Source organism: Daphnia magna, linkage group LG10 (genome assembly GCF_020631705.1).
Source record: "Daphnia magna isolate NIES linkage group LG10, ASM2063170v1.1, whole genome shotgun sequence".
NCBI lineage: Eukaryota > Metazoa > Arthropoda > Branchiopoda > Diplostraca > Daphniidae > Daphnia > Daphnia magna.
The window spans coordinates 933,771-959,808 of record NC_059191.1 but is presented as its reverse complement, the minus strand read 5'-3'; the positions used below and the strand labels follow the sequence as shown (position 1 = coordinate 959,808).

The 26,038-nt window shown below is 38.9% G+C and overlaps 4 protein-coding genes and 3 long non-coding RNA genes across 29 annotated transcripts; 3 read left to right on the top strand and 4 right to left on the bottom strand.

The window, feature by feature from the left end:
- The first annotated feature begins 643 nt into the window (after positions 1 to 643).
- On the top strand, positions 644 to 4,732 carry LOC116932588. The gene is made up of 3 exons (XM_032940366.2): positions 644 to 779; positions 3,227 to 3,408; positions 3,494 to 4,732. Exons 2-3 carry the CDS (start codon positions 3,268 to 3,270, stop codon positions 4,604 to 4,606), a joined length of 1,254 nt encoding a protein of 417 aa, XP_032796257.2. The 5' UTR covers positions 644 to 779; positions 3,227 to 3,267; the 3' UTR covers positions 4,607 to 4,732.
- On the bottom strand, positions 1,087 to 1,820 carry LOC116932622. Its single transcript, XR_004399569.2, has 4 exons — positions 1,672 to 1,820; positions 1,549 to 1,587; positions 1,404 to 1,487; positions 1,087 to 1,279 (listed from the first exon to the last, which is right to left on the bottom strand). It is a non-coding gene; the product is annotated as an uncharacterized LOC116932622 (long non-coding RNA).
- A 1,233-nt stretch (positions 4,733 to 5,965) lies between the features above and the next one.
- LOC123476822 lies at positions 5,966 to 7,553 on the top strand. The gene is made up of 5 exons (XM_045179578.1): positions 5,966 to 6,424; positions 6,496 to 6,600; positions 6,661 to 6,789; positions 6,859 to 7,265; positions 7,337 to 7,553. The coding sequence occupies exons 1-5, from the start codon at positions 6,115 to 6,117 to the stop codon at positions 7,529 to 7,531; spliced, it is 1,146 nt and encodes a 381-aa protein (XP_045035513.1). The 5' UTR covers positions 5,966 to 6,114; the 3' UTR covers positions 7,532 to 7,553.
- A 2,063-nt stretch (positions 7,554 to 9,616) lies between these two features.
- Positions 9,617 to 12,156, top strand: LOC116932798. 3 transcript variants are annotated; one of them, XR_006651689.1, is made up of 8 exons: positions 9,619 to 9,707; positions 9,778 to 9,908; positions 10,521 to 10,650; positions 10,715 to 10,832; positions 10,899 to 11,048; positions 11,107 to 11,230; positions 11,291 to 11,457; positions 11,518 to 12,156. It is a non-coding gene; the product is annotated as an uncharacterized LOC116932798 (long non-coding RNA). The 3 variants fall into 3 exon arrangements; XR_006651688.1 differs by having other exon boundaries at positions 9,617 to 9,707; positions 10,715 to 11,048; XR_004399734.2 differs by lacking the exons at positions 10,521 to 10,650; positions 10,715 to 10,832 and having other exon boundaries at positions 9,627 to 9,707; positions 10,853 to 11,048.
- Positions 12,157 to 12,535: 379 nt separating this feature from the next.
- On the bottom strand, positions 12,536 to 14,378 carry LOC116934441. The gene is made up of 5 exons (XR_006651687.1): positions 14,154 to 14,378; positions 13,752 to 14,084; positions 13,493 to 13,688; positions 13,025 to 13,410; positions 12,536 to 12,962 (listed from the first exon to the last, which is right to left on the bottom strand). It is a non-coding gene; the product is annotated as an uncharacterized LOC116934441 (long non-coding RNA).
- Positions 14,379 to 16,994: 2,616 nt separating this feature from the next.
- On the bottom strand, positions 16,995 to 18,281 carry LOC116934437. 2 transcript variants are annotated; one of them, XM_032941972.2, is made up of 4 exons: positions 17,836 to 18,281; positions 17,676 to 17,744; positions 17,396 to 17,608; positions 16,995 to 17,329 (listed from the first exon to the last, which is right to left on the bottom strand). In XM_032941972.2, the coding sequence occupies exons 2-4, from the start codon at positions 17,679 to 17,681 to the stop codon at positions 17,258 to 17,260; spliced, it is 291 nt and encodes a 96-aa protein (XP_032797863.1). In that variant the 5' UTR covers positions 17,682 to 17,744; positions 17,836 to 18,281; the 3' UTR covers positions 16,995 to 17,257. The 2 variants fall into 2 exon arrangements, with proteins under 2 accessions (XP_032797863.1, XP_032797864.1); XM_032941973.2 differs by having other exon boundaries at positions 17,848 to 18,281.
- A 2,299-nt stretch (positions 18,282 to 20,580) lies between these two features.
- Positions 20,581 to 25,797, bottom strand: LOC116932624. Of its 20 annotated transcripts, none has more exons than XR_006651686.1 (14): positions 25,334 to 25,797; positions 25,124 to 25,273; positions 24,856 to 24,924; positions 24,545 to 24,790; positions 23,339 to 24,489; positions 23,117 to 23,229; positions 22,608 to 22,776; positions 22,466 to 22,547; positions 22,253 to 22,370; positions 22,017 to 22,193; positions 21,773 to 21,954; positions 21,624 to 21,661; positions 21,464 to 21,572; positions 20,581 to 21,383 (listed from the first exon to the last, which is right to left on the bottom strand). XR_006651686.1 is itself a non-coding variant. In XM_045179584.1 (9 exons), exons 1-5 carry the CDS (start codon positions 25,617 to 25,619, stop codon positions 23,998 to 24,000), a joined length of 945 nt encoding a protein of 314 aa, XP_045035519.1. In that variant the 5' UTR covers positions 25,620 to 25,762; the 3' UTR covers positions 22,322 to 22,370; positions 22,466 to 22,547; positions 22,608 to 22,776; positions 23,117 to 23,229; positions 23,335 to 23,997. The 20 variants fall into 20 exon arrangements, 17 of the variants coding, with proteins under 17 accessions (XP_045035519.1, XP_045035522.1, XP_045035516.1 ...); XR_006651684.1 differs by lacking the exon at positions 24,545 to 24,790 and adding an exon at positions 24,990 to 25,058 and having other exon boundaries at positions 20,583 to 21,383; positions 25,334 to 25,796; XR_006651685.1 differs by lacking the exon at positions 24,856 to 24,924 and adding an exon at positions 24,990 to 25,058 and having other exon boundaries at positions 20,585 to 21,383; positions 25,334 to 25,796.
- Positions 25,798 to 26,038: the final 241 nt, after the last annotated feature.

The following is a 26,038-nucleotide window of genomic DNA, read 5'->3' as shown; positions in this document are numbered from 1 at the left end:
CATAATTTTGTGTCTCCAGCTAGGTGGCTGCTATGCCGTTGACATCTGCTTCTGATTTCTTTGACCTAAGACTGAAAATGGAAGATATGCACAATTGTGTTACTGGAAAAGATTTTACCATTTGATGAAAAATAGTATGTGGTGAATAGGTATACAGTGATGTGGATGGAAAATTTTGTCAAGTAGCACATTAACATAAAGATGTATGGTTCCTGTGAGTTTCACCATTAAAAAAAGAAAAATAGTTTATTAGGCAGGGTTGAGAGGGAAGCAGCAAAAAGTAACTTCCAATTCTTATGCATATATCTTTTTTTAGTTATTTTTTGTGATTCCCACATTTAATAACTAAATGAACTTAAAGATATATAGTTTGGATTGAGCCTGCTAATGAATCAAGTTCAGCCATAGTGTTACCAAAGAAACAAACCACAAACCAGCTCTTACTTACGGTAACAATCTATTTTCTTCTGTCTAAGAAATGCACCATGTTTTATTCACCATGAACTCAGTTATAATAGCCCTTTGACACTTGTATTTCTAGCTCACCTGGCGTAACAAATTGACCTTAGCCAAGTGGTAACTTGGCTACTGGTTACACAAAAGCCAATATACTGGAAATAAGACAAGACACTCAGGCCATTCATATTCTGCATGAAACCAGGATGTTGGTCTTGCAGAGGTGGCTCAACGGAAACCCACGCGTCTTCACTACGCAGTTCGTAAATGCTGAGTCACGCGGTATGGTTCGGCCAGACTTTTCACCGTTGGATCGTCCCAAAGTAAGACAAATTTCATCTATTGTCTACCTTTGTTTTCTCTCTCTCTTCCGAAAGCTTGTCTTTGTTGGGTGCCATTCTCGTTTTTCTGGAAAGGAAACTAATTCGTCCTTGAATTTTAGTTTATGGGAGTAGCTATGGCTCCCTGACTAATTGGAAAATGTTGGTATAGAGCTAACGTTTTTTCCTCATCCATACAACTTGAATAATTGAGCCTGCCGGACATGTACAGTACGTTATGCTAAACATTTTGCATTATATTAATTTTGGATAGTCGACTGTAGTGTAAGAATGAACGAAACACTGGCGCTTAGCAAGAATAGTATATTTTTATCCCCAATAGACCTTAGGAAATTTGGATTAGGTAAAATATGCTTTTAAAATGAAAAATCAAAACAAGCAAATGAGGGTAATTGGATCTCATTTAACAGTTGCTCATTTGCAACAGGACGTCTTGCATCCACAGCTCACGGGGCAGCGGCAGTCGCTTCCGCATCCGCCACCTAATTAAAAAGAAAGTTCTCTAAGATTCATTCTGATGGATAGTTGGGTGATGGAATAGCTCGTCGTTGTAAAATCCGCCTTCTTCAAGAAAAAATACTTCAAATTTTGGATCGTTTTTCTTACCTCCAGTGGCACAAATGCAAGCGGAATTTTGGCATGGCGCTCCGTTCGGTCCGCACTTGCATCCGCTACCGCATGTGCATTTGCCTGTGCAATAAGTTTTTTGTTAATGGGTCGTAAATATTAAATAATTAATGCACGAACTCACTTTGACAGCAAGTGCAGCCGTTTCCGCATGAGCAATTGTCTGAAATTAATTTGAAACAATTAAGTTAAATTGCTTGAGAAAAAACCATTTATTATGCGATTTAAGTGAGCTAGCTGAACTTACTTTGGCAACAGACGTTAGGCATGTTGATTGAAGATTTGGAATAGTGTTCGACGACTTTATTCTCTGACCGTTTCTCTACGTAATCGAAACTGTTGTGCTGTGTCTTTCCCACTATTGAAGTGCCCTATTTATACCAGAAAGTTGAAGTTGTCTTCGTCCGTCTGTCAGGCAGTTCCGTGCTGAGTATTTTGAAAACTCGCTACATCCCGTGAACCGTGCGCAAAGTTTACATTACGACGGCGAGAACTCATAAACTTTTAGGAAATAGCACAAAACTAACAGACGCATAGGAAGAGCTTGTTCACTTATCACCCCATATTTTCGTTTATCTAAAGATCAACGCCCGGAAACTTAGGGCGCAGCTACCCAGCACTTCACGTCCCTTGCTGGTCTTTTTTCGTGCCGCGTGCAAACGATAGTCCTTGACACGGAAAACGTATTCTTTGTACTTCATTATTTTGGGGTGCCAGTCATTACCGTCTCTACTGCAGGATTTTGTGTAATAGGACAGAGGTCATCAAAACGTGATGTAATAATGCCTGTTGTTTTCGCTGGTTAACTAACTTTTAAATCCAAAGTTTTGGTTTCTTTTAATTGAATGTTTTTGACGTGACACGACGAATGCTTTAAAGGCGTATTTCATTTTTATTCCAGTTATAAAATAGCAACAGATTTAATTTCGATGCGTTTATCAAATAATTTTGAAATTTTTTGACATTAGTCTGATCTTGTTTTAACCGGAAACTACCGATATAATTCTTTCATGAGTTACGTGTAACAATGGAAACGTTAAATATTTTTCCATCTTGTATTCTATTTGACCGTCTCATGAAAGAATTATGACTCGAAACCAGAAAAAAAAATCCTGTGATGTTACTGAGATCAACATTGTCATTGTTTTTAACCCTACAAAATTGTCTAACGCGATCAATTTCGTTGAAGGAGAATAAGATGGACCCGATGTCTCACTTCCTGATTCGGAAGGATACGGGTGCCGTATTGTTTAGTGAAGGACACTGATGGGTGATTTTCAGGGCTACCGTTGCCCTCATATTTGATTGCACATTATTAAATAAGAAATCCTTCCGTGGTAGCGTTGTTAACCGTATAACAATATGGCGAGGGAAATTTACGAAAACAAACGGTCCTAAACCGAATTCAAGGCTAAAACCATCCGACTGTTCTTTTTTCTAATAGCTTCTAAATGATAACTTAAAAGAAGGTCACGCCTTGTCTTTCGTTTGTTCGTAAATTACTATGAAGGTGGCGGCCGTCATGTGGAAAAAAGAAAAGGTGTGGCCGCTTTGAATTTTTGCGCAATCAACGCTACAACGTGCATAGTCATGCCCAGCATTGTGAGTATGTGTAACGATCCTGCGCGAAAGGACACTTGAAAACGTACCCGTTAATGGAAGACGCAAGGTCATCTCGAACTGGAAAAAAGAGTTGGCGTCTTCTTTTCTGAGAAATTTTTAGAAAGGCGGAAGGAACAATGAGCCTATTCACACCCTATGCCGTAATAATCGGCTGCATTTTTTTTTTTTTTTCAATTTAGGTGAAAGAAAACAACAAGATCATGGAGTCGCCCTTGTCTCGATGGTTCCCACTGTTGCTGTTCGCCCGGAACCGTACGCATATAAATGGCTTCAACTGAACAAGAAGCCATCAGCTCCTAACCAAACCTCCACTGAGAGCGCTTTCCAGCCACTTACCGAGCGAATCAACATGCAATCAACTGTAATTATTCTTTAATAAATTGTTTTATAGTAACTGCACATTCATGTCTCTTTCAAATTTTTATTCTAACGTCAACATACAACAGGTTTCATTGTCGTTGCTGACCATCTTTTTGGCTGTACCTTTATGCAACTGTCAGCTGACGGCTTTTCATCCGTTCACCAATGCAGCCTCGACAAGCTTCGCTCCAGTACCTTTTGCCACTTGGATGCCTTCCTTATTTTCTGCTACACAATATCACGCCCAGGATGAGCTCGGCCAAGCTTCTTATGGTTATGCTTACCCCGGACAAGCAGCCGCCAATTTCCGAGATGCTTGGGGTAACCAAGTCGGCAGTTGGGCGTACATCGATCCGGAAGGGAAAGAGGTCCGCGTTAGTTACGTAGCCGATGCGGGAGGATTCCGCGTCCTTTCAAATAACTTGCCCCAAACCCCAATGCAAGTCGTTTCCTCTCCTCCCGTGGCTCCCGTATCCGACACGCCCGAAGTTGAAGAAGCTAAACGTTTACATTTTGCGGCTGTAGTTGAAGCAAAAGCGCGCAATGCAGCCGCAGTCACAGCTGCTAAGATTCGCCATCGTCGTAGCCCTGGACAATTCTATTCGGCACCTAAACAAATGGTCCATTATCAGACTTATCATAGCCATCAGAAAGCTGCCGTTCCAGTTGTTCACGCAGCACCTGTGAGTGTTAAACCTTTACCCGTTGCTCCTGTTGTCCAGCATTCAGGAGTTCACGCTGTGCCGTCTTTCCCTGCTGTTAAGGACGTTCCATTAGCTACTGCTGTCCACGCAGAAGCTCACGCCGTTGCAGCGCCGAACTCAGTAGTTGTCCAACTTGGGCCAGTATCATCTCCAATCATCAGCAAATTCCATTCACAAGATGAGTTTGGCCAAGCTGCTTTTGGTCACGTAACTGCCGACCAATCAGCTTCAAATTTCCGCGACGCTTCCGGTAACCAAATGGGTCATTACGCCTACATCAATCCCGACGGCCAACAAATTATCGTCTACTACACAGCCGGAGCAGGTGGTTTCCAAGTCGTGTCGAATGCTCTTCCGCAGGCCCCCACCGTTCCTGTTTTTCAGCATGCCGTTGATACCGTCCCAGCAGTCATTCAAGATACTGCCGAAGTGGTGCAAGCTCGTAGGGAACATCTAGCCCTTGTCAAAGAGGCGCGGAGTGGTGTCAGATTGTAATCAAGTTTGGTTTGATTTACTAAAAAGATCCCCGATCTACAACCAAAAGAGTCTTCGTATGTACATAAGTGTTAATGCTCGTTGGACGTCGGTATTAAACAGTAATAAACTTGTAAACAATCATAATAAGAGAGTTTATCAAAATAATTTATATATAATTGAATCGTTGAAACCTTGAACGCATTCACTTTTCTAGCCATTGACTGGCAATTAAAAATGAAAAGAATGAAAAAAAGGATTTTTTACTATCTGTACTACTGTAGTCGATGGGCAGCACAACAACACACAACAGTCAATGGCTAGAAAAGGGAATGCGTTCAAGGTTCTTTTTATTCCCGATTTTTTTGGACCAAAATCGTCAAGATTGTGCAATTTGGGAATGTTTTATTAATGTTTGAAATTATTATTTTTTTATTGCGCCTTTTGCGACATTGCCTAGTTTAGAAAAACAACATTTAATTCGATTGTTTTACTTTTAACTGACACCTTATAGTAAACCAAGTAAAAATAATGTTTTTTAAAATATTAAATCATGGTCATAGACCCCTGGCTGGTCCACTATGGCTATTTTCCCTCTCAGAAAAGGGGTATCCTCTTGCGGGGATTACTTTTTAGAAAACGGGGGTTTTGGTTCGGGGTCGTCGGGGCGAAATTTTCCGCCCGGAGGGAGCGCCTCTTGCGGGTGTGTTGTTTAACTTCACGCAGAAACTCATTTGTTGACAGATGGCAGTCCCAAGTGGACCTTCTTTAGATGACTCTTGTATCAGAGTAATAGAATACTGGTGTAGCCACGCTTATGGCGGGCCCTCCCATTGCCTTTTTGGCCTGAAAGTCTTTCTGTCCCATAACGAAAGCGCCACAGCGGCTGTGTTGTGAACTTAAGATGTATTACGTTTTCGCTATGTTTTCGCTCATTTTCGTCGTCTGTACTTCAGAAAGTAAACAAAAAGTGGCTTTATTAATTAGTGTGAAAAAAGTAAAAGTCTACGATTTTAAATAACAACCCTTAAAACTCAATTCATAGGTGGCAATTACGGTTATGGGACATTTAAATCGATATCTTGCCTCATTTTCTCACAATCGATACGCGAAATTGGCAACAACTTTTGGGAAAAAATCCGAGAGGGGGAGTTAATAGGGCCGTGGCTACACCAGTATTCTATTACTCTGTTGGAAGTGTATGCATGGTGTATTAGTATGGTGGGGGAACTTTTGTTGGAATCGGCTATCTCGAATGAAGCCAGTTCCCGGACAAGAGGCGGAGCTTAGTGCAAAAGTCGAAATTCCTAACAGCCAATTGCAGGGCTGGTCACCAATTGTCGGTGCCCTCTATGAACCAAAATACTAACTTCTTTCATAATTTAGAAATTTCGGTTCTCGTTCGTTCGAATACGGCCATTACGTATGAATGCGATGTAACCGTTTCAGTGATGTGTGATTTGAAAGTTATCGAAAAATGGTGAAACGGTGTTTTATAGAAGATTGTTGTACTGGAAGAGACCAAGAAAATGGTCCAGCTAAACAAAACAGCACAGTTGACTTTTGAATGCAGAGTTTGTTTGAACACTTATCAGAGTAAGAGGGAACTGAATTCCCATTTGCATGCTGCCCAACATTTAAGATCTCTTTCAAGAGCCACTCTACCTGAAAATGATCAGCATTTTCCAAGCCGGAAACGAGTATTTTTGGGATTCAGTTGTAAAGTTTGCTCACATCAATTCGAGACACACAGTGAATTAAGAAAACATCTTTCAGACTTTGATCATCATTGGACACCAAAACGATCAAGGGAAATGTCAAACCAAGACAGAAATTCATGTAAAGAAAATGTCATAAATATATCTTTAACTTAATTCATCCCTAAAGCCATACATTTTTTAATTTTCTAGATAAACACGAAAATAACTCGAGGCGTCACAGGCATCAATCTTCCACCGATGTAAGATTAGACAAATCTTTGGATTGGCCAAATCGAGATCTCTTCGACGCAGAAAGTATACTTCGATTAAAATGTATTGTATAATTTCTTTCAAAATTGTGCTTCGTTTCTTTAGATGAGAGAGCTAAGTCTAGTCTTTCTTTACGGTCGTATGGATCTACAGACCTGATATTGGATACTCCTGTTACCATGCTAGAAAAGAATGCACGCATATTAAACGATGGTATTTATAACTCCAGAACGGGTAAGAAATTACAGAATAAATTATTAGTTTAGGTTAATTAACTGCTTTTTTTCATGAATGGTTGCACAGAGAAAACTTACGAGGTCAACGTGAAAGTACATAAACATTCTTCTAATTATGAAACAGACAACGATCCTTCCTTTATAACAAGTCCAGATAACTCAGTTCTGTTGCAATCTAAAGTGTCTATTGAAGTGTCTTCTATGTCCGAGAGCCATAAAGGAGTGGCTGTTATTCCGACCGAATCGGCCACTCGGACAAAAGATCCTCGTCAGAATTTTTTGTGCAGCAGATCAGATGCAGTCAGAACACAACCTAAAATTCAAAATACCAGTGCGTCACAGACAACTCTAGAAGGCTGGCGCCTTACCATTTTGAGTACAATTGGTCTTACAGAGGAGTTATTGTACCCTATCGACCCAACTGAGAAGTACGACTTTGTCCTCACTGCCAGATGGAACCAGGATCCTTTGGAGGTAAATAATTTTAAATGGATCTAGTATCTTAACATTACATTTTAATTAATTTTTCATTTCTTTTATCTTAGCGCCTCTTTGGACAAATTCGTGCATTCGACACCCATCCAACTGCAACGAGTTTCCTTCACATCATTCGAATGATGTCTCTTTACACGCCCGCTAAGACAATGCTTAGAAACGCAAATGTTGAAAATGATGCATGCTATCAAAAGAAAAAGCTAGTGTTCAAAAAAGTTTCAAACTCGGAACTACAGCGCATGTAAATACAAAGTAATCTCAATTAAATTTCTTTGCTTCAATTTATTTTCATATTTTTGGTTATTTCATACAATTTTAATATAACACAAATCTACTTAGTCTAATAACAATCAAAATAGGATATTATAGGTTACTAAGTACACAAGCAATGCAATCGGACTTAGAGAATTTTCAAACCGTTGACAGCATTCAAGGGGGTTTTTAGCTCATAGTTCACCCAATTGTCCACCAGGCAGCGCTGATCATAGGTGACCACTGGCTTCAGCCGAGATAGCCGATTCCAACCATCAGTTCCCCCACCATACTAATACACCATGGTGTATGCATGTGCGACTTGATGTGGCGTTGCATGTCTCGTTGCAGGTCCCGTTGGTGATACCATGGTAATACTCTGAGTGATGGTGACATATGGTAAAAAGATAGAGCAGTATGAATATATGCTGCATCATTTACTTCTATTATTTATATCTTCAAGGTATCTTACTGAATTCTATTGGTTTTATTTGTGGAAAGAATATCTTGAGTGGGAGAATTAGATCACAATTGACTAAAGGTTTTACTATTTTAAATGAGTTTATCACAAAGAATTTTTTACTCATTCATGCTCTGTTTCTTTAATGTAGGTAGAATAATCGCAACGTCGTGGTAGTAGTTCGCGAGAGATATGCCAATAGGGTTTCCCTATTGACATACTGATACAGGCCTGTTTTCAGTAAATGTATCAGCAAGAATATTATACTGAAGCATATTTAATTTCTTTAATGTAGATTCACAATCTTAATGGATTCAAAGAGGATATTGATGGAGTTTTGGTATTAAAAAGTATGAGTACATGTTTGTTGGAAGAGCAACCGAAGAGTTCCGGATCCTTTTGCTATCGCACAATATTATGGTATTTTTACAAAATCATTGCAGTGCTTATCTGGACCCCCTTGTTTTCTGTGGCCCGTTTCCCCTTGACTTATATTATATTCTTTGAACCTTCAGTGCGTGTAAAACTAAAGGCTAAAAGAAGAAGAAGGATTCAAAAATTCTCTGAGAGAATCATCAAAGAATTATACTTAATTAGGTAATCCAAGGAAATAAGAAAGAGTATTAACTCGGCGCAGTCTTCGATTCCATCTTTTAAAAAGCTGTTTTTACTGTCCATAGAACTTTTTTGGTCGAGACGTTATGGGTGTCTTAAAGGCACTGAAGGTTGCGTTAGATGTCATAATCCACAACAAAAAGGAAACGCTGAAAATCCCAGGTGGCGATGGGAATTAGTGGCAATGTTTCTGTGTAGACAACTTCATTCGCTGATGTAAACCGCACCAGCTGTGCTATTACCGAGTCTGTCTCACTTTTGCCGCCTAGGTATCTTTTCCAACAAAATCTGCTTAATTATTCTTAGTTTCTTAATTTATATCGACATCATGAAAGCCACGTCACGGCCACGCTACTGCCTATTCGCATTGTTGGTGTTAAGGTATCTTCGCAATTTAGACGTTTAGTTGGCGGAATTTTATAACGATGGTTCTTCCTTGCAGGGAGATTGCCGAACTTGTAGCTATTGTGTAGAACTGAGCTCTGATCAGACACAACCAAACTGGAATGATCTAGTCACCTACGCCCGCTTAACACAGCGTGTGTGCCATAATGTCAATTGTGTTTACTGAATATTCGGAAAGGCTGTGCGTGAATTGGTGACAGACGTTATACCTACCTACTTAACGAATAACATCTTAGGAAAAATTCACGTGATGACTTGTTGAGTATTCCTTAATATACATACACACTTATCGGAAATGATGGTTGCATTTGGTTTTCGTCGAACAAATTAAACATTCTTAGAGTGCAGCTAGGTGGGTTGTTGTTGCTGGGTTGTTGTTGCTCTCCGAAGGCTATTCGAAGCGTTATGCCATTTCCTGAAATTGAACATTCAGAAAATATAGTACGTCTTTTGTTTTTAGGGCGTCTTTGGTAAGCGGCAAAGGTACTGCTTATTGAAGCGTCAGATGACGGTTTTAAGAATGGATCCTTTGCTTTGCCCAATGAATCTGCTTGGAAGTTGGAACTGACAGGTGGCGTTTAACAATGGCACCCAATCTTTATTCTTAAAACCTAGAGGTGTTCTTCACTTTTCAGGGGGATTTATTGATGATACTTGTTGATTAATCCATGAAAAATACCAATACATGGGTAAGTGGAGGGTAATAAAAGTATAAAACTGTAATTCCTCATGGCATTTCCATTCCCGCATGCGCGGTAGTTCGTGAGCAGACGAACCATTGAAAGGGCCTAGCGCAGTCTAGCTACATCCAGCCAGATACTAGTAGAACCCAAAACATTGTTTTGACAAGTACTGTCATATTTCGGTTGCAGTTTTTCACTAAATACCAAGTAAGTAATTGGATTAATTGTGTTAAATGTATGATTTTTCGATTCAAGTCTATGTAGGTGTCAGAACTGAAATTGTACTTTCAGAACTTTTAAAACACCGCATAGCTTTTATTAACAATAGTTAACTTTTACAACTATCAAAATCTTGTTAACCATTTAAAGGAGAACAAAAGTTCATTTTTTAGATTTCCGGAATTTCTACTTCCGGCTTTACTTCCGGTTTTAAAATGCCCAATAATTCCTTATTTGTTGGTCTGTCAGAAAAAAGATTCATATTTTCGTGATCCACGTCAAATTTGTGGTCGCCTCATGTATTAACTCAAAATACCCCCTCATGAAAAATCGCGATTTTGGTCAAATCCGACTTTTGCCTAAAAACAAATCATTCCCAACCCAAATTTAATAAGGATCACGAAAATTCTCTTTGTTTTGTTATGGGATCACCATATCCGGAGATATTGGCTACTTCCGGTTACTTCTGTAAAATTTTCATGACAATCTGCAAAAAGTAAAAAATGAGCTGTATTGTTCTAACAATTTAAAATACTTTTCTCGCATGCGTTAGGGTGTGGTAGTTATTATTCCGTGTTTTTCTTGCTTTCAACACTACAGGCTAATCCTAGCCTGAGCTACGACAGTTTTACCTACAAATGTTAGCGTTTCGTGCTGCAACTAGTAGTTGATATTCCAGGATGTTATGCCTAAAATTGGAATTCAGCTATCAGAGATTAGCAAAATTCAAGTACTGAAAAGCAAGTATTGTAGTTATTTTAACATTCAAAGTAAAATAGAATTTTTGGTTCTAGGCGGAAACTCTAGATAGCGTTGATGTGCGTCTATGATGAAGATTATGAGTGACAAGTTACGTGTTTCTTATGTTACCCTTTTATGTGTTTCAAAGGATTTTTCGTCAAAAAATTTACGGTGTGTTGTTATCTATTCAGTATTGCTATCGTTGGGTATGCATTGAAAAGGAAACCCTTGAAATAGATTGCTTTTTGTACGTGGTGGTGTTTCGCCTTGTCAGCTATGCCAGCTGCTGAACCAGCAGCTTGCATTCCTGCTATCAATGTACCACAAGGGATCCTGACACTTTAAGAAGGCCACTATTCCTTACATGAAGATCACCATCCAGTTCAAGTACTGTTAATGGACCTCAAGCCTTTTGTTTAAGCTTAATGATGTGTTCTCTCATCAGTCAACAACAGAGTCTTCATCTACTTCGTGTTGCTAACCATCAGCCCTCAGCATCCCAGGTATCCAGATTTCCAAGTTTCTCTGATTAGCCAACCATCATCCATACCCTTCAGCACTTCATTGTGGTAATTCAGAACATTACTTATCTTCCACTACACACATCTGTAACAATTATCTCTACACAGGCTTCTCTTCCTCTCTTCTTAGTCTGCTGATTGCCAACATTGAATAAGGTTCATCGTCATAGCATTTCCATGGTATTTTCATTTGGTGGATTATCTAGCTGCTGTTTTTTGCACCGTTGCTTAGCCAGCTCACATGGACATGCTTTACCAACATCTCCATTTTTTTGGTATTTTAAGTTTCTATGTTATGGAGCATTGTTGTGTTGTAAGAAAAACTTTTGTGACAGGACTGGAAATATTCATCTTCCTTCGTCGTCTTGGCCGTCTTCGCCTTCATCTCCGTCTCGTCGTCTTGGCCGTCTTCGCCTTCATCTCCGTCTTCGCCTTCAACTCCGTCTCGTCGTCTTGGACGTCTTCGCCTTTGTTTCATCGCCGTCTTGGCCGTTTATCTCTACGCCATCACTTTGTCGCCGGCTTCTCCTTCGCCCTTCACGTAGGGAGTTCACCGTGGATCGTCGTCCTGGTATTGTCTTATTTGGCATTTTTATGTTTAAGTTAACCCGTTGGCTGCCACCCCGTTTGCGTCCCATTTTTTTTGTAGCTTGTAGGGACCGGCCGCAATGGCCTTCGCCGCAAGGCGCCTTAGGCAATGCACCAGTAGGGACTTCTCTTTGTCGATGCGGTGGCGGATTCCTGAGGGTGTGCATTCCCTGTAATGGATTCCGTCACCGTGTCAGCCCGGACTTGTCTTCGGACAAGTCCCACCTTGTTCGCGATCCTTATGACGCGATGCGTAGCTACTGTAGTTTAAGCAACCTACGGGTTGCATGGCCTGGCAGCCAACGGGTTAACTTAGTTAATTGTATGTATGTTTATGTAAATATGTGTATGTATATTTATTGTGATGTAAAATAGTGGTGGAATTGTTGGGAGGAGGTGGGACAATAAAAACAATTTCAATTTTAATTTATTCTTCGTGTTTATTTCATTTTACATTACTTGAATTCATGCAAATCAAAGATAAACTTAGATTATTTGTTTTCCCAACCTAATTCACTCTAAGTCCAGCTATCTCACTAGTACTTATTTCAATAAATTTCGCAGTAAGTAAAACATCAATGAATAAATTGTTTCCTTTGTTCCATTTGACTTCAAGTGCAATTACTTAGAAAAAAAAAGAAGAAAAGGAAAAAATGACTGAAACAAACTAACTTAACATGGTGTCATCACAAAAGGAATTAACCTTTACCTTCTTTAACTCCTTTGTTTCCGTTGAATGAGGTAATAATTCCACAAACACAAGAATGAAAAAGAATATGTTTTATTTACACTGACAACATAACAGTAGTGGCATTCTCTTCTGTAACCGAGTGACTCCAATGCCAATGAAACACATCAGGTGCCTCCAGAATCTCTGCAAATTAAAACTGTAAACCACTATCAAGAAAACCAAGTCCTGGATTGAACCAAGTCATTGAATGATTTTGCGATTACCACAGTACATCAGGTACATCCCAAAGACCTGAAAGCATGATATAAAAAACTTAAAACCATTAACAATAAATTCAAACATCACCTTAAGACACCTCCAAGAATTTAAGAGATTTAGATAGAGAAAAAGATTGTAAAGAACTACTCTTTTTACGTATCACCTATGAAACAAAATGGGTATATCAGGCTAACGGAGATTTAAAAAAACAAAACATGCTAGCATAGCCAAGCCAAGTTCCTCCTTTAAAAATTTAAAATATAAGTGGTACGATGTTTCTTTGACATGAATTTTTGCCATAATACCTTGAACATCTCTGCATTGATTGAATTCACAAGATGCAACTCAAAATACACGGAATCGGTGGTATAATTTCAGGAAGATAGACGTTCGTTTCAGCAGCCATCCTCAGTCCGCAGCCACGCGAAATGGAACAGCTGACGGGACAGCTGACACACCAATAAAAATTCTACGGAGTTAGTTATTTCACCACTAGATGTCTCGAAAATATACGGGAAATGTATATCCCATTGCCTTGCGGATGGGTATCTGCCTGGGAAACTGAAGATTGTAATGAAGAAATCTTCTCAAGAATGCTTAATGAAGCTGGCATTGTGCAGATCAGCATGATGAGCAGATTTTTTCCACCATCTATTTTTGCACACTGCAGGGCTGCAGGTAGGAGCTGCACCTAAAGATATGGAAACATTGTCGGACAGCAGATTAAAACTGAAAGAGATAGCATGCAAATTAGCAAATATACTGAACTCTACCATTCAAATGACGTCTGGTTGCAAAACGTTTGTGAACCACCCCAGAACCTGTGTAAAATCCCTTTTACAGCTAACGCCGTCTATTGAGAGGAATATCGTTAAAAACGGAGTCGGTGGTGACTATCATCTCATCTACACAGGATCCCTATCGGTAAAGTTCTCGTACTACAGGATACCGCTAGCCTACATCAGTTTTCTGACATAAATAGACAACAATGGATGTCATCTTGTACTTAGAGAAACTAGTTCGTATGATTACCTTATTAGGATTTTTGCAATGCACCGGACTCAAAGCACGAAATTGCCTCCAGTATATTTGGTTACTGGGATTGTAACCACCGCGTAACTTAATACTGGACACTATTTTGGTTTAAAAGATTCGACCGAACCCCGTTGGTTTTATTTGTTGAAACATCCCTCCATGTGTCGGATGCCTTACTGGCCGAAATATTAATGCCGCGAGTGACGCACAGCGCACACGCGCACTCGATTGTCGATTCGCTTTCGCCTACTTTAACTGCTTCGTCGCGGAAGTTTATGTCAACCATAGATTTTTTAGCCTTTGCTGTGGTTATCTAGTTCCTTTTGAGCACTAGAACAAGTAACACATCATCATAAGTAAAAAACGTAAAAATGAAGAAACTTCCAAACAAAGCAAAACCTTTTGTTTAAGACCCTTTACTTGCTTCGTAGTGGAAAATTTTTGGGTCTCGCTTTCACCTTCCGAGTCATTAAGCGAGGTGATTTTCTTTCGGTGACAGTAGTCCTCAGAAGTAGCTGAGGAACGATGTGTTCCTTTTGTCTTTCCTGATGTCGATATAAATTGAGAAACAAAGAATGTTTAAGCAGATCTATGTGTGAAACTTTGGGTTTGTCGAATGTTGAGATAGCTTACTATCTGAGACATAGGGTTTTTGTTTCCACAGGCTGAGCTCCCATATCATCGGAATGTTTGGCTTCTTTCAAAACCGGGTTTACTGCAATTTCCTCTTCTTCTGCTACTCTCACAACCTTTTCCTGCTAAATGAGAATCAGTTAACAAAAGGAAAATTTGATAAACAAATTTGGTTGGAAAAGATACCTAGTCGGCAAAAGTGAGACAGACTCGGTAATAGCACAGCTGGTGCGATTTACATCAGCTAGCGTCACACTTTCTGAAGTTATCTACACAGTAACATTGCCACTAATTCCCATCGCCACCTGGGATTTTCAGCGTTTCCTTTTTGTTGTGGATTATGACATCTAACGCAACCTTCAGTGCCTTTAAGACACCCATAACGTCTCGACCAAAAAAGTTCTATGGACAGTAAAAACAGTTTTTTAAAAGATGAAATTGAAGACTGCGCCAAGTTAATACTCTTTCTTATTTCCTTGGATTACCCAATTAAATATAATTCTTTGATGATTTTCTCCCAGAATTTTTGAATCATACTTCTTCCTCTTTTAGCCTTTAGTTTTACACACACTGAAGATTCAAAGAATATAATATAAGTCAAGGGGAAACGGGGCCACAGAAAACAAGGGGGTCCAGATAACCAATTCAATGATTTTGTAAAAATACCATAATACTGTGCGATAGCAAAAGGATCCGGAACTCTTCGGTTGCCCTTCCAACAAACATGTACTCATACTTTTTAATACCAAAACTCCATCAATATCCTCTTCGAATCCATTAAGATTGTGAATCTACATTAAAGAAATTAAATATGCTTCAGTATAATATTCTTGCTGATACACTTACTGAAAACAGGCCTGTATCAGTATGTCAATAGGGAAACCCTATTGGCATATCTCCCGCGAACTACTACCACGACATTGCGATTATTCTACCTACATTAAAGAAACAGAGCATGAATGAGTAAAAAATTCTTTGTGATAAACTCATTTAAAATAGTAAAACCTTTAGTCAATTGTGATCTAATTCTCCCACTCAAGATATTCTTTCCACAAATAAAACCAATAGAATTCAGTAAGATACCTTGAAGATATAAATAATAGAAGTAAATGATGCAGCATATATTCATACTGCTCTATCTTTTTACCATATGTCACCATCACTCAGAGTATTACCATGGTATCACCAACGGGACCTGCAACGAGACATGCAACGCCACATCAAGTGGCACATGCATACACTTCCAAGTAACAATGCGCGTCGCCGCCATGCCGCCATTGACTGTACAGTAGCGATCGAAATGGGCCTAGCTATCGATCGATAAATTCAATATGTAGTGCTCCTTCTTCGTTGAAGGCGTGGTCTATTCAAATCCCTTCTATTAGTGTAATTTTTTACCGTTAGATGGCAAAGCTAGTTAGCTACCCTAGCCCCTACCAGTACTTTATTAAAATCGGCTAATTTAAAGAGGAAACCCTATCGGAAACTTCCCGAACGGAGTGAGGGCCTCTAGTAAACAACAACAAACAAACGCGCCATCTAGTTTTCAAATAATCGTCATCCAATTTTAAATTAAGCCCGAGAAAATAAGCCCGACTTTTTCGCCTAATTTATTTATTTTTTCTAACCTACTAGTGGTTTTTTCTAGTACTAGTGGTTAAAACGGAAACGATGTTTAAATTATAATTCAAAAGCTAGAAGAACAACTTCAAAATGAATTTAATTTTTATGATCCTCGTTAAATTTGCGATCTATATCATGTATTTCTTAGCTTATATTTAGGTTAGAAAAAATAAATTTACTGGGCAAAAAAGTGGGGCTTGTTTTTTCGGGCTTTAAACACTGATTCACGGTAAAATTCGAACCAGATGATATATGGTTAAATCACTCTCTAAATTACAAATCAAAGAATCAAAATCAAGGGATATACTGTGGTTCTGAAACGAACACTTAAAACAAGCACGTGAAGGCTAGCTTACACATATTATCACCCTCTACGTTTACAGATGCTGTTTCAGTGAGGAGCGTGATACCCGTTCACACACTAGTCGCAATGCGGAATGCCAACTGACAACGGCTTTGAACATCAGCAGCCAAACAGTGTTTGAATATCTCCAGTAAGATTTCAGATTTCTTAAGAAGTAAACAAATTCAAAAAGCTAGTGAGTGAAATGCCTAGTTACCTATTTTTTAAATAGCCGAATCTTCACGTTTCGATCGATGACTGTTGATCTAAACGGATGTTTGACAACAAGTTTTCCTTGATCTATTTAATTGGCTTGCAGACAGAAGTTGGGCATCGTGGTTTTCACTGAGACTGAGAAAGTTGTTCCGGCAACAAAAAGGCTCCGACAGTTTCACTTCAAGATGCAAGAAAAACATTTTACCGTTTCTGATATCTGACAGATCTTTCTTGACAAATTTTTAAGAGGATAGCAGTCAATTGATATGACCACAAAAAAGAAAACTTCTTTAAACACAACATTCTCAAAATTCAAGTTACTAATTTGAGGAGTGTTAACTAAACAAGTAAATGCAATTTCGAACGTTGCCAAGGAAAAAGTCGTACCCACATACGTTGACTTGATTCATAAATAGCTTCTTTGCTGTCATAGGAAAGCATTTCGTTTTATTTTCCATTGTTCTACTGGTCAATCACAACGAATGTATACTAATATTTGAAAATCCAGCATCATCAGCACACAACAGCATGCATAACGACCCTGATTCACGGTGTTAAGTTTTCAAATAATTTGAAAAATAAAATTTTTTGAAATAAATAGTTTTAGTTAAGGCAGACAGATGCACTGTGCTGATGGTTGGACTACATATTCAGCTTAAAATGCAACATAGGTGCGTCAATCCGGTACCTAGTACTTGTCTACTGTCTTGTAGACTGGAACAGTTTTCTTGCCTTTTTTGCCAGCACGGGTGTAGCCAGCCTGTTAAGAATATTTATTTGATTTGTTAGAAAATACAATTTTGCGAGTGCTTGACAAATGCCTTACGTATTGAACGGTCTCGTAGTGTGGAGGCGGATAAACCACGACCTTTTTCGTGTAAGTTGGGGCCGAGTAAGATGGGGCCTTGTAAGCTGGGGCCGAATAAGATGGGACAGAATAAGATGGGACAGAATAATACGATGTCGAGTACGGCTTGTCATAATCATCGTCAGCGTTGGCAACAGCGACCAGCGCAACAAATGCGAAGGCAATCAAGAACTAGAAAATTCGGAAATTATCTAAATAATGAAAATACATTAGAAAAACTTCTTTGTTTTAACTTTACCTTCATGTTGAGTGTTGGTAGAGGATGGAAGCAGTTGAAAAACTGACGGATTTGACCGTTTTTCGCTGCCTTTAAATACAGACGAATGAATGAAAACAATTATAATGGATAGGGGGTTGGTATTGAAGCAGAAACACATTTCATTTATTTTTTTTTTTACCTAACATCGTACCAAATTGCTTTTTCGTCAGTAGTATTCAGGTTAGAAAACTGATAATCAAATGAGACAAGTTTTCGTTCGTTCTCATTGATTTGCAAGTATGAGACCACCTGTCCTTCGAACGAATAGGTTGCCCAAGAACTCACGACACATCACTGTTCTGTGGCTACTAAAACGCTGTTGTTAGGGCCACCACCTACCACCCTATAGAAAATAAACTTGTACCATTACGCCAACTCAAGGTCGAATCTTGGATCTACTCCAATTCCCAGCGACGCCAATAATTTCTAGAGAAACTCAACTGGTTAATCAACCAAGTAATTTCACTCTTAACAAACAGCAGCCAACAAGGACGGTTGAAAGTGTCTACGCAAATCAGGCCAGCTAGTAACAGACAGTCTCCAACTCGTAGATGCCAATTGGGCATTGTTTACAATTAATAAATAATGCCAAGCGATTAACGAGACATTGTTAATCGTTACCCGATTGGAAAAATGTGCCCCGATTAGGGTCGGGGCCGATCCCTATTAGTACCATTAGCATCTTCAACTAAAAATTCATTTCAAATTATTTAAAAAATGAATTCAAGCAATTGCATTGTCGAACATGCAAGGTTGTACAACAACAAGGTTGCCCAAGAACTCACGACACATCACTGTTCTGTGGCTACTAAAACGCTGTTGTTAGGGCCACCACCTACCACCCTATAGAAAATAAACTTGTACCATTACGCCAACTCAAGGTCGAATCTTGGATCTACTCCAATTCCCAGCGACGCCAATAATTTCTAGAGAAACTCAACTGGTTAATCAACCAAGTAATTTCACTCTTAACAAACAGCAGCCAACAAGGACGGTTGAAAGTGTCTACGCAAATCAGGCCAGCTAGTAACAGACAGTCTCCAACTCGTAGATGCCAATTGGGCATTGTTTACAATTAATAAATAATGCCAAGCGATTAACGAGACATTGTTAATCGTTACCCGATTGGAAAAATGTGCCCCGATTAGGGTCGGGGCCGATCCCTATTAGTACCATTAGCATCTTCAACTAAAAATTCATTTCAAATTATTTAAAAAATGAATTCAAGCAATTGCATTGTCGAACATTACGTGGAAAATACAAATTAATTAGATTCCGTTTACATAATTAAAATTGCTTTTGTTCTAAAGAAGATGTTTCTTGAAAAAACCGATTTTGAGCAGTGGTGGGTTCTGGCTAACGTTCGCAATATGTATATGGCAAAACAGTGAATGTTGTTACAAGCATTCCATAACTTAAAATCAACTCCAAAATGGATTTTACATTCCTTGAGTTCATTCTCTGCGGGCTACTTAACCCAGAATGGCTGATAAGACTTTTCATGGTAACCGGATGCATTTTGTGCGGACAATTTCTAATTGAGTTGTACGGATTCGCCACAAGATCGGCTACCAGACAACAAGCACAGCCCAACCAGCCTACAACAGACTCCAGAAGCATTTTGTTGCCGCAAGACAAGAGCGATCGGCCTTCAACCCAGAACAAGATTGGTGCCACTATTTTTCCAGCAGAGACACGGGATGAAATTAGTACCACCCTTCGACAAAAACCGGAAGCTCAACAACAAGGCATTGATTGGAAGACGGCATATAATGCGGATTTAAAGAGGGCAAATATTAGTCTAACTGAGGCACTAGAAAATGCGGCCGACATGCGCAAGGAATTGAAAAGGCAGTTGGAAGAGAAAGATAATCAACTCCGTATGGCTGAACAACAGGAAGGAGAGAACGAAAACACTCAGAAAGAACTGACAGCTTTGTTGATACAAACCACGAATGAGTTGAACAGAACTAGGAATATTCTACGGAGGCAACAGGCACGGGAAGCAATGGCCAATGAACAGAAAAATCACGAAGGTGTGTTAAATAACATAAGTACCGTTCAAGCCGTTTTGCCAAATGATCCAGCGATGATGACTGAATCTACTGCCAGCAATACAGAAGTGCATATGTCAAAGCAAGCCCAAACGGAGGACATCCTGGTGTTGGACGTACCGGAAAGAGAATCCACTGTATTGGCCACTATACCGTTTACCATTGAATTTGAGAAGAGGAACCAAGAATTTGTGGACACCGATTACATAAAAGCTTCTGTAGCCGATTTCATAACGGAAGCGGTAAACGAGCCTGCGATTGAGATGAACGTCCAATCTGAAACAGACGGCACGAAAGGCATCGCCTCGCGACCAGTTAAACGAGTCACGTTCGCTACAGAAGTCGAGGAAATTCCTAGGAAGTCGTCTAAAGTATCAAGATTCATTGAACGAATGGACGCGCAATTGGTCAAACAAGGCTTCCTCAGAGAATCAGACGCCAACATAACGGCATCGATCCAGGTAAAGATGAACGAGCGGCCGGTGGAGATGGTGATCGACGGTGGGTGCTTCGAGTCCATCATAAGCCAAGATCTATGGAGGCAATTAGGCGAGCCCGAACTGAAGCCTTTGACGAAGGACGACTTGATTACACTTAAACGAACTGGAAAATACAAGAAGCGTGTGACTTTGGAGCAAATAGGAGGCTACTTCCATACCATAGTTAAATTGCAGGAAAAGGTAATGGTACTTCCTGTTTATGTATGTGCCAAAGACAAGATAATGCCGAATTTCCTTGGTCGCCGACTATTCCATGATCTCCACTTGCAAAAACAAAATGCCTATTTGGTTCAGTTTACGCGGACAAATTAACTAAATGTAAACTGGTTGGCAAAATTGCAATGGCAGCGACTTTGAATAATGTAAAATTTGACCCTTCCTTTAAATGTGACGCGAATTAAACAAAAAAAGAAAATCAACAAAAAGCGCAACCTGCAGACTTAAGAAGCACGCAGGTTTTCTGAGCATCGAAACAAAATCATTGTTATACTTCTTCGTCTTTTCCTTTCCCTCGATTTCTTTCACAAAGCCAACATTTCGTTACTTGAGATTGCTTGTCATTTCGGAAAATAATTTTGATCTGTGAAATAAAAATATGAAAAAAAAGCTCTAAACGAAAATTCTAGTGTTTTAATACTTAGTAGATAAATAAAATTGCTTGAAACAAAATAGGTTTTCAAAGTTCGGCGAATTTGGGAATTGACTTCGTTAGTTCACAAAGTAACGTATACGAAGTAGCAGCTGACAAAGTCATCAGAGATGCCAACGTAGGTATAGTAGAGTACCAAAACACAAAACAAAACACAAGGGTGAAGGGAATTCATAGCGCAAAGAACGGCCAACACTGTCTATAGAAATCCAAGTATTCGTCGCGCAACGAATCGGAAAACTGTTATTTCGAATACTACAGTACAAGACCATGACACAAAGCAAAAATAAAAATCAATAAATTGGGCACTTACATTGAAATGATCAGGTGTTGTTCCCAGCCAGATGAATTAGGATGTTTTACGTGTAACCCAATAGAATATCCTTTGGCAAACAGAAGCTTAGTAAAGAATTATGTTGCTATTATGCATCACCCTATGTTCCGTGGTAAAACCAGCAGCTGATGTTCCCATCGCACCTGCAACCTGCTCAAACAGCAAAATGTATTAATTTTTACTTTTAACGTTTAATTTAAATTCACAAAGCAAAATAATCGTGACACTACTGCTTAACTAGCCGATGGTAACTGGCAACGACTCCACGGGTGGCGAAAGCTTTAGCATTATTCAGGTTTCAAAACAAATATCCGATTAAGTATCATTTCAATTATAACCCTAAGTAACAGGATCAGAATAAGGAAAATATATCAACCAAAACCAAAATACCTTGTTGAAAGAATGCTTCAACCGCTTCAAATATCTAACTGCAAATTAATCAAATAATTAAAAACGCCAGTACAACAAGAAAACGATAGTCGTATTGTGAAAATGTATATAATCTTAGCTTTAGGAGATGAAAATGCAATTAGATTTACCAGTATGCATGACTTCCTAAGTAATGCTAACAGGTTACCACACACTAAGATACGTCATGAAGAAAATTCACTACCAACATCCGGTTTACTATCGTTATTCGCAATTGCCTTCAATTTAAAGTTACGTGCTTCAACAAATCGTCAATTCGGATCTAACATAAACCCCTTTGCTGCCCAGATATCTGACAGTGACAACAGAAAATGATCATTGATTACATAAATATCAAATTATGTGAAGACCTACTCCATACTTTGATGACTGTTGCTTTAATGCAACTGTGAACACTTTTTCCAAGAAACTACAGTTTCACCTTCATGCATACATTCTTTCAATTTCAATGCAAATTATTTGGAATATTTCTGGTCAGATAAAATTCCCAAAGCTTCTAATACTTTGACAGTGGAGGATATCCTACAATTGCTAGAGAAATTACTATTTAGTATAATTTTCCAACAATATCACAACACAAGTTCACATACTGGAAGCCATTTTACTTGAAATAGTGCTTGCCTTTTTTCATGGTCATTAGGTGTTAATCTGTTTTTTTCCCTTGCCATCTTGATTTACTTGATGTGATACATTTTCTCTACAATCCTACTGCAACACCAATGTTTGATAAATTGTTCTATCTTACAATTTTTTCTCATCGTAAGATAATCTTCAAAAAAACTCAACATTTCTTACACACTCACCTATTTCATGTAATTATGTTCACCATCCTGTGTTTCTGTAAAAAGCCAGTCAAGCCTACCCATGCACAAATACTTGTATCTACTGCACACATATATGTTACACACTAAAAAACTAATTTAATAGTCAGCTTAATTCAGTTACCTAATTTTGCAGGAATTTACTGTAGCTTTATTTGTGCTAGTGACAATGCCAAGTCACGTCAAGGTATTTGATTAGCTTTTGAGCTAACTTAATGTTTCTTGCATGAACAGGAAAATTGTGAGAAGAGTTGGGCCATTGTCCACTATCCAACCTGCATAAACTTGTGCTGCTAAACCAATACAAGAAAGATACACTTTAGTGATTTCCACTCAAACAACTACGTAAGAGTAGCATACATTCATATGCTACTTATACTTATTGTAGATAATGTTTATGCTACTCCAACGCTATTTAGTTGTACCATGGTTATACACATACAATTTGCTAATTCCCATCACAAAAGTTAATTGCATTTAAAAGAAAGGCATCGTATTAGCAACTGAGTCAAAGAATGAAAACAGCAATAAGGTTATAAATGAAACCATGCCTACAGTACATGCTACAGAATGAATGCCAAGACATGGGAACCTAGCACCTAAGAAGGAAGATCAATCCTATCATTCAATTACCGAGTTTCCAGTGGCTAGCCATCTAGTGCCGCCATCATGATCCTTTGCCATTCCTCCTTCATGCCTTTACTAACAAAACGAAAACTGACGCTGACATCACCTCGTTTCGTCATCTGAGTAAAAGAAAATCAGTTGCACTAATTTTGCGCTCAGCAAGACAAGTTTCTACCAAAGGGATATCAAAAAACATTTACAAAAAGCTTACAAATTTAGCTTACTTACTCATACGGAGTTAGGGTACACGCATGATTTTTAATTATCATGCTTATGTGACTCGATTGCAGCGTGTCGACGGTCGACTCTGGAAGTCTGGATTGATTTAAGATCTGCGGCGGAAATACAATGCAGACAACTAGGCGCCGCAGCGATGCCAGATGGTTTAGATATGTTTAGATAGTTTCGACAGAGCAGAGCAGAGTCAGAGTTATAGAGTTGATGGTACGCTCACCCTGTAGGATTTGGCCATAAGGCTTTGTCCGCAAGTGTTACTTATCTACCGCAGAGGCGCCTGGTGGTTGTTTGGTGCAATGAAACGAAATATTTTCGCGCGAGTTTGTTTAAACCTTTGTATTGATGTTAACTTCTGGTTTTGGCAATGTATTTTTTGCGTGAATAGAAGTTCTTGACATTTTTTTATTCGTTTTCATCTGCGTTCTTTCTTTGGAGAGGTAAAAATTACGAAATCGTTTTGACTCTGTATGAAATCGTATGTGAACATATTGCAGAATTATATATGGCAGCGACTCTTCGTGTTCAAAACAAAAGACATTTAACAGTTTCAATTTACATATTTCTGACATCACAGTTTCATAGCAATTAGATATGTAGACATGACTATCGTTGTCGTAAAAAATTGCTCATCACATTTTCCACCAGTTGAATTATTTAAAAAAATTTACAGTAACAAAGGTTAGACCGCCATGATTCCGATCGGCAGTGTAGTCAGCAGACAAGAAAGTTGAAGGCAAATCCTCATACTTCGTAATAAGGCCTTTCTTGCAGTTAGGGCAATGTATCCATACAGAATCACGAGTTTTCACGAGATAACCACACATATCATAAAGCATTTCATGTTTCACTTCATCATTACTAGATTGATTGTCCATCACATCGACATACCGGACTGATAATTCCTCCAACAATTGTTCCTTGAAGGACTCACGAATTCGCGCTGCTTCTTTTTCGCAAGCTTTAAACTTGTTTAGGAGACATTCTTCATAAGAAACGAGAACACGGAGATTTTCTTCATTATCTATATTGCCTCGAACTAAATGCATTTTTGTGGGATTGTAAACCGATAAAATTCGGAAGATTTGCAGCCAAGAATGTGCCGTTGGAGTGTCGTCGATTCCGCGGACGATTCCGAAAAAACGCTGTATAAAACAGTATTAAATGTATGAAAAAATTTATTATCAAATTCAATTTCACCTCAAGTGGGTCTTGATTGAACTTTCCGGTTAATATTGTAAAGTAACCAGCATTGATTGCAATTCGTAGGCAGTCTTATTTGACATTTCTTTTTCGTATGTTTTTTGAAAATAAAATCTGCCATGCCATCTTTGTCATTCTCTATGAAATTGCTTTTAGGGGAATTTTTTTCAGGTGCATTACTTTTCTTGATAGCACATCCTACAATAGAATGTTCTTCATCTTCATCCATTGCTATCTTGTTTTCTAGTAAATGTTCATAATTGTGAATTTAGTCGTCATTATGTTATGCTACATGTTTGTTGTTTTACCTGGAGTGTTCTCGATAGCACATCCTACAATAGAATGTTCTTCATCTTCATCCATTGCTATCTTGTTTTCTAGTAAATGTTCATAATTGTGAATTTAGTCGTCATTATGTTATGCTACATGTTTGTTGTTTTACCTGGAGTGTTCTCGATAGCACATCCTACAATAGAATGTTCTTCATCTTCATCCATTGCTATCTTGTTTTCTAGTAAATGTTCATAATTGTTAATTTAGTCGTCATTAATTTATGCTACATGTTAGCTGTTTTACCTGGAGTCTGTGATATTGATGTAGATCCTTTACTATTACGTTTTTTTGGTGGAAAGTAGTTCGTAGGTTGATTCCCTGTGTGGTTCACACTAAAAATGTCTTTCAAAGGTGTGCGACTTTGAGTGCGACTGGCAGCTGCACTTTGTTTTACTGTATGGACAAATTTATACAGTTATTATGTAGACTGCCATAATATTAATTTTAACTTACCCAGTAAATGTTTTGGTATTGCTGAGGGAAGCAATCTCCATCTGTCATATGGATAAAAGTCCTTACCAACTGTGATTCCTTTCAATACATCACATTTGTCAAAATGGATGTCACAAAGTCTTGATTTTTCCAACAATTCAGGTAGCACAAATTTCCAACTGGAAAAGTTCTTCTTCGGTACATGAAACAGACCAACTCGTCTGTTCTCGTCTTGGTATATGTTGCCGCAAATAAAACACGACATTTTTTTGGGTAATTTCCCATTTGAGGTATTTGAACCAGCCATTCTCACGATTCCTTGGAAACGCTTACTGGCTTAGTTCTACAACGCTACGGTGGTGGCAGCAGGGTATATTAGTAACAGCAAGTCACGTGACCAGCACTTGGAAAACATCCCCAAAACCCTATGACAAAGCCTTATGGCCAAATCCTACAGGGTGAGCGTACCATCAACTCTATAACTCTGGCAGAGTAGGGCTCGGCCCCGGTTCTCGAAAACCCGGTTTACCCGCGGTTCGTCGCCAAAAAAAGTCGCCCATGAGCGATCCGGGTAGTCTATTTGCCAAAGTGGGTAGGCTGGGCGGATTTGATGGGCAAACCGGGTATACCCACCGCCATCTTGGAAAATGGCGGCTTGCAAAGCCCCAAGTTAAATTAAAATGGAGGGCAGCAAAAAAAAATTTTTTGTGGCGGGAAATTCAAAGG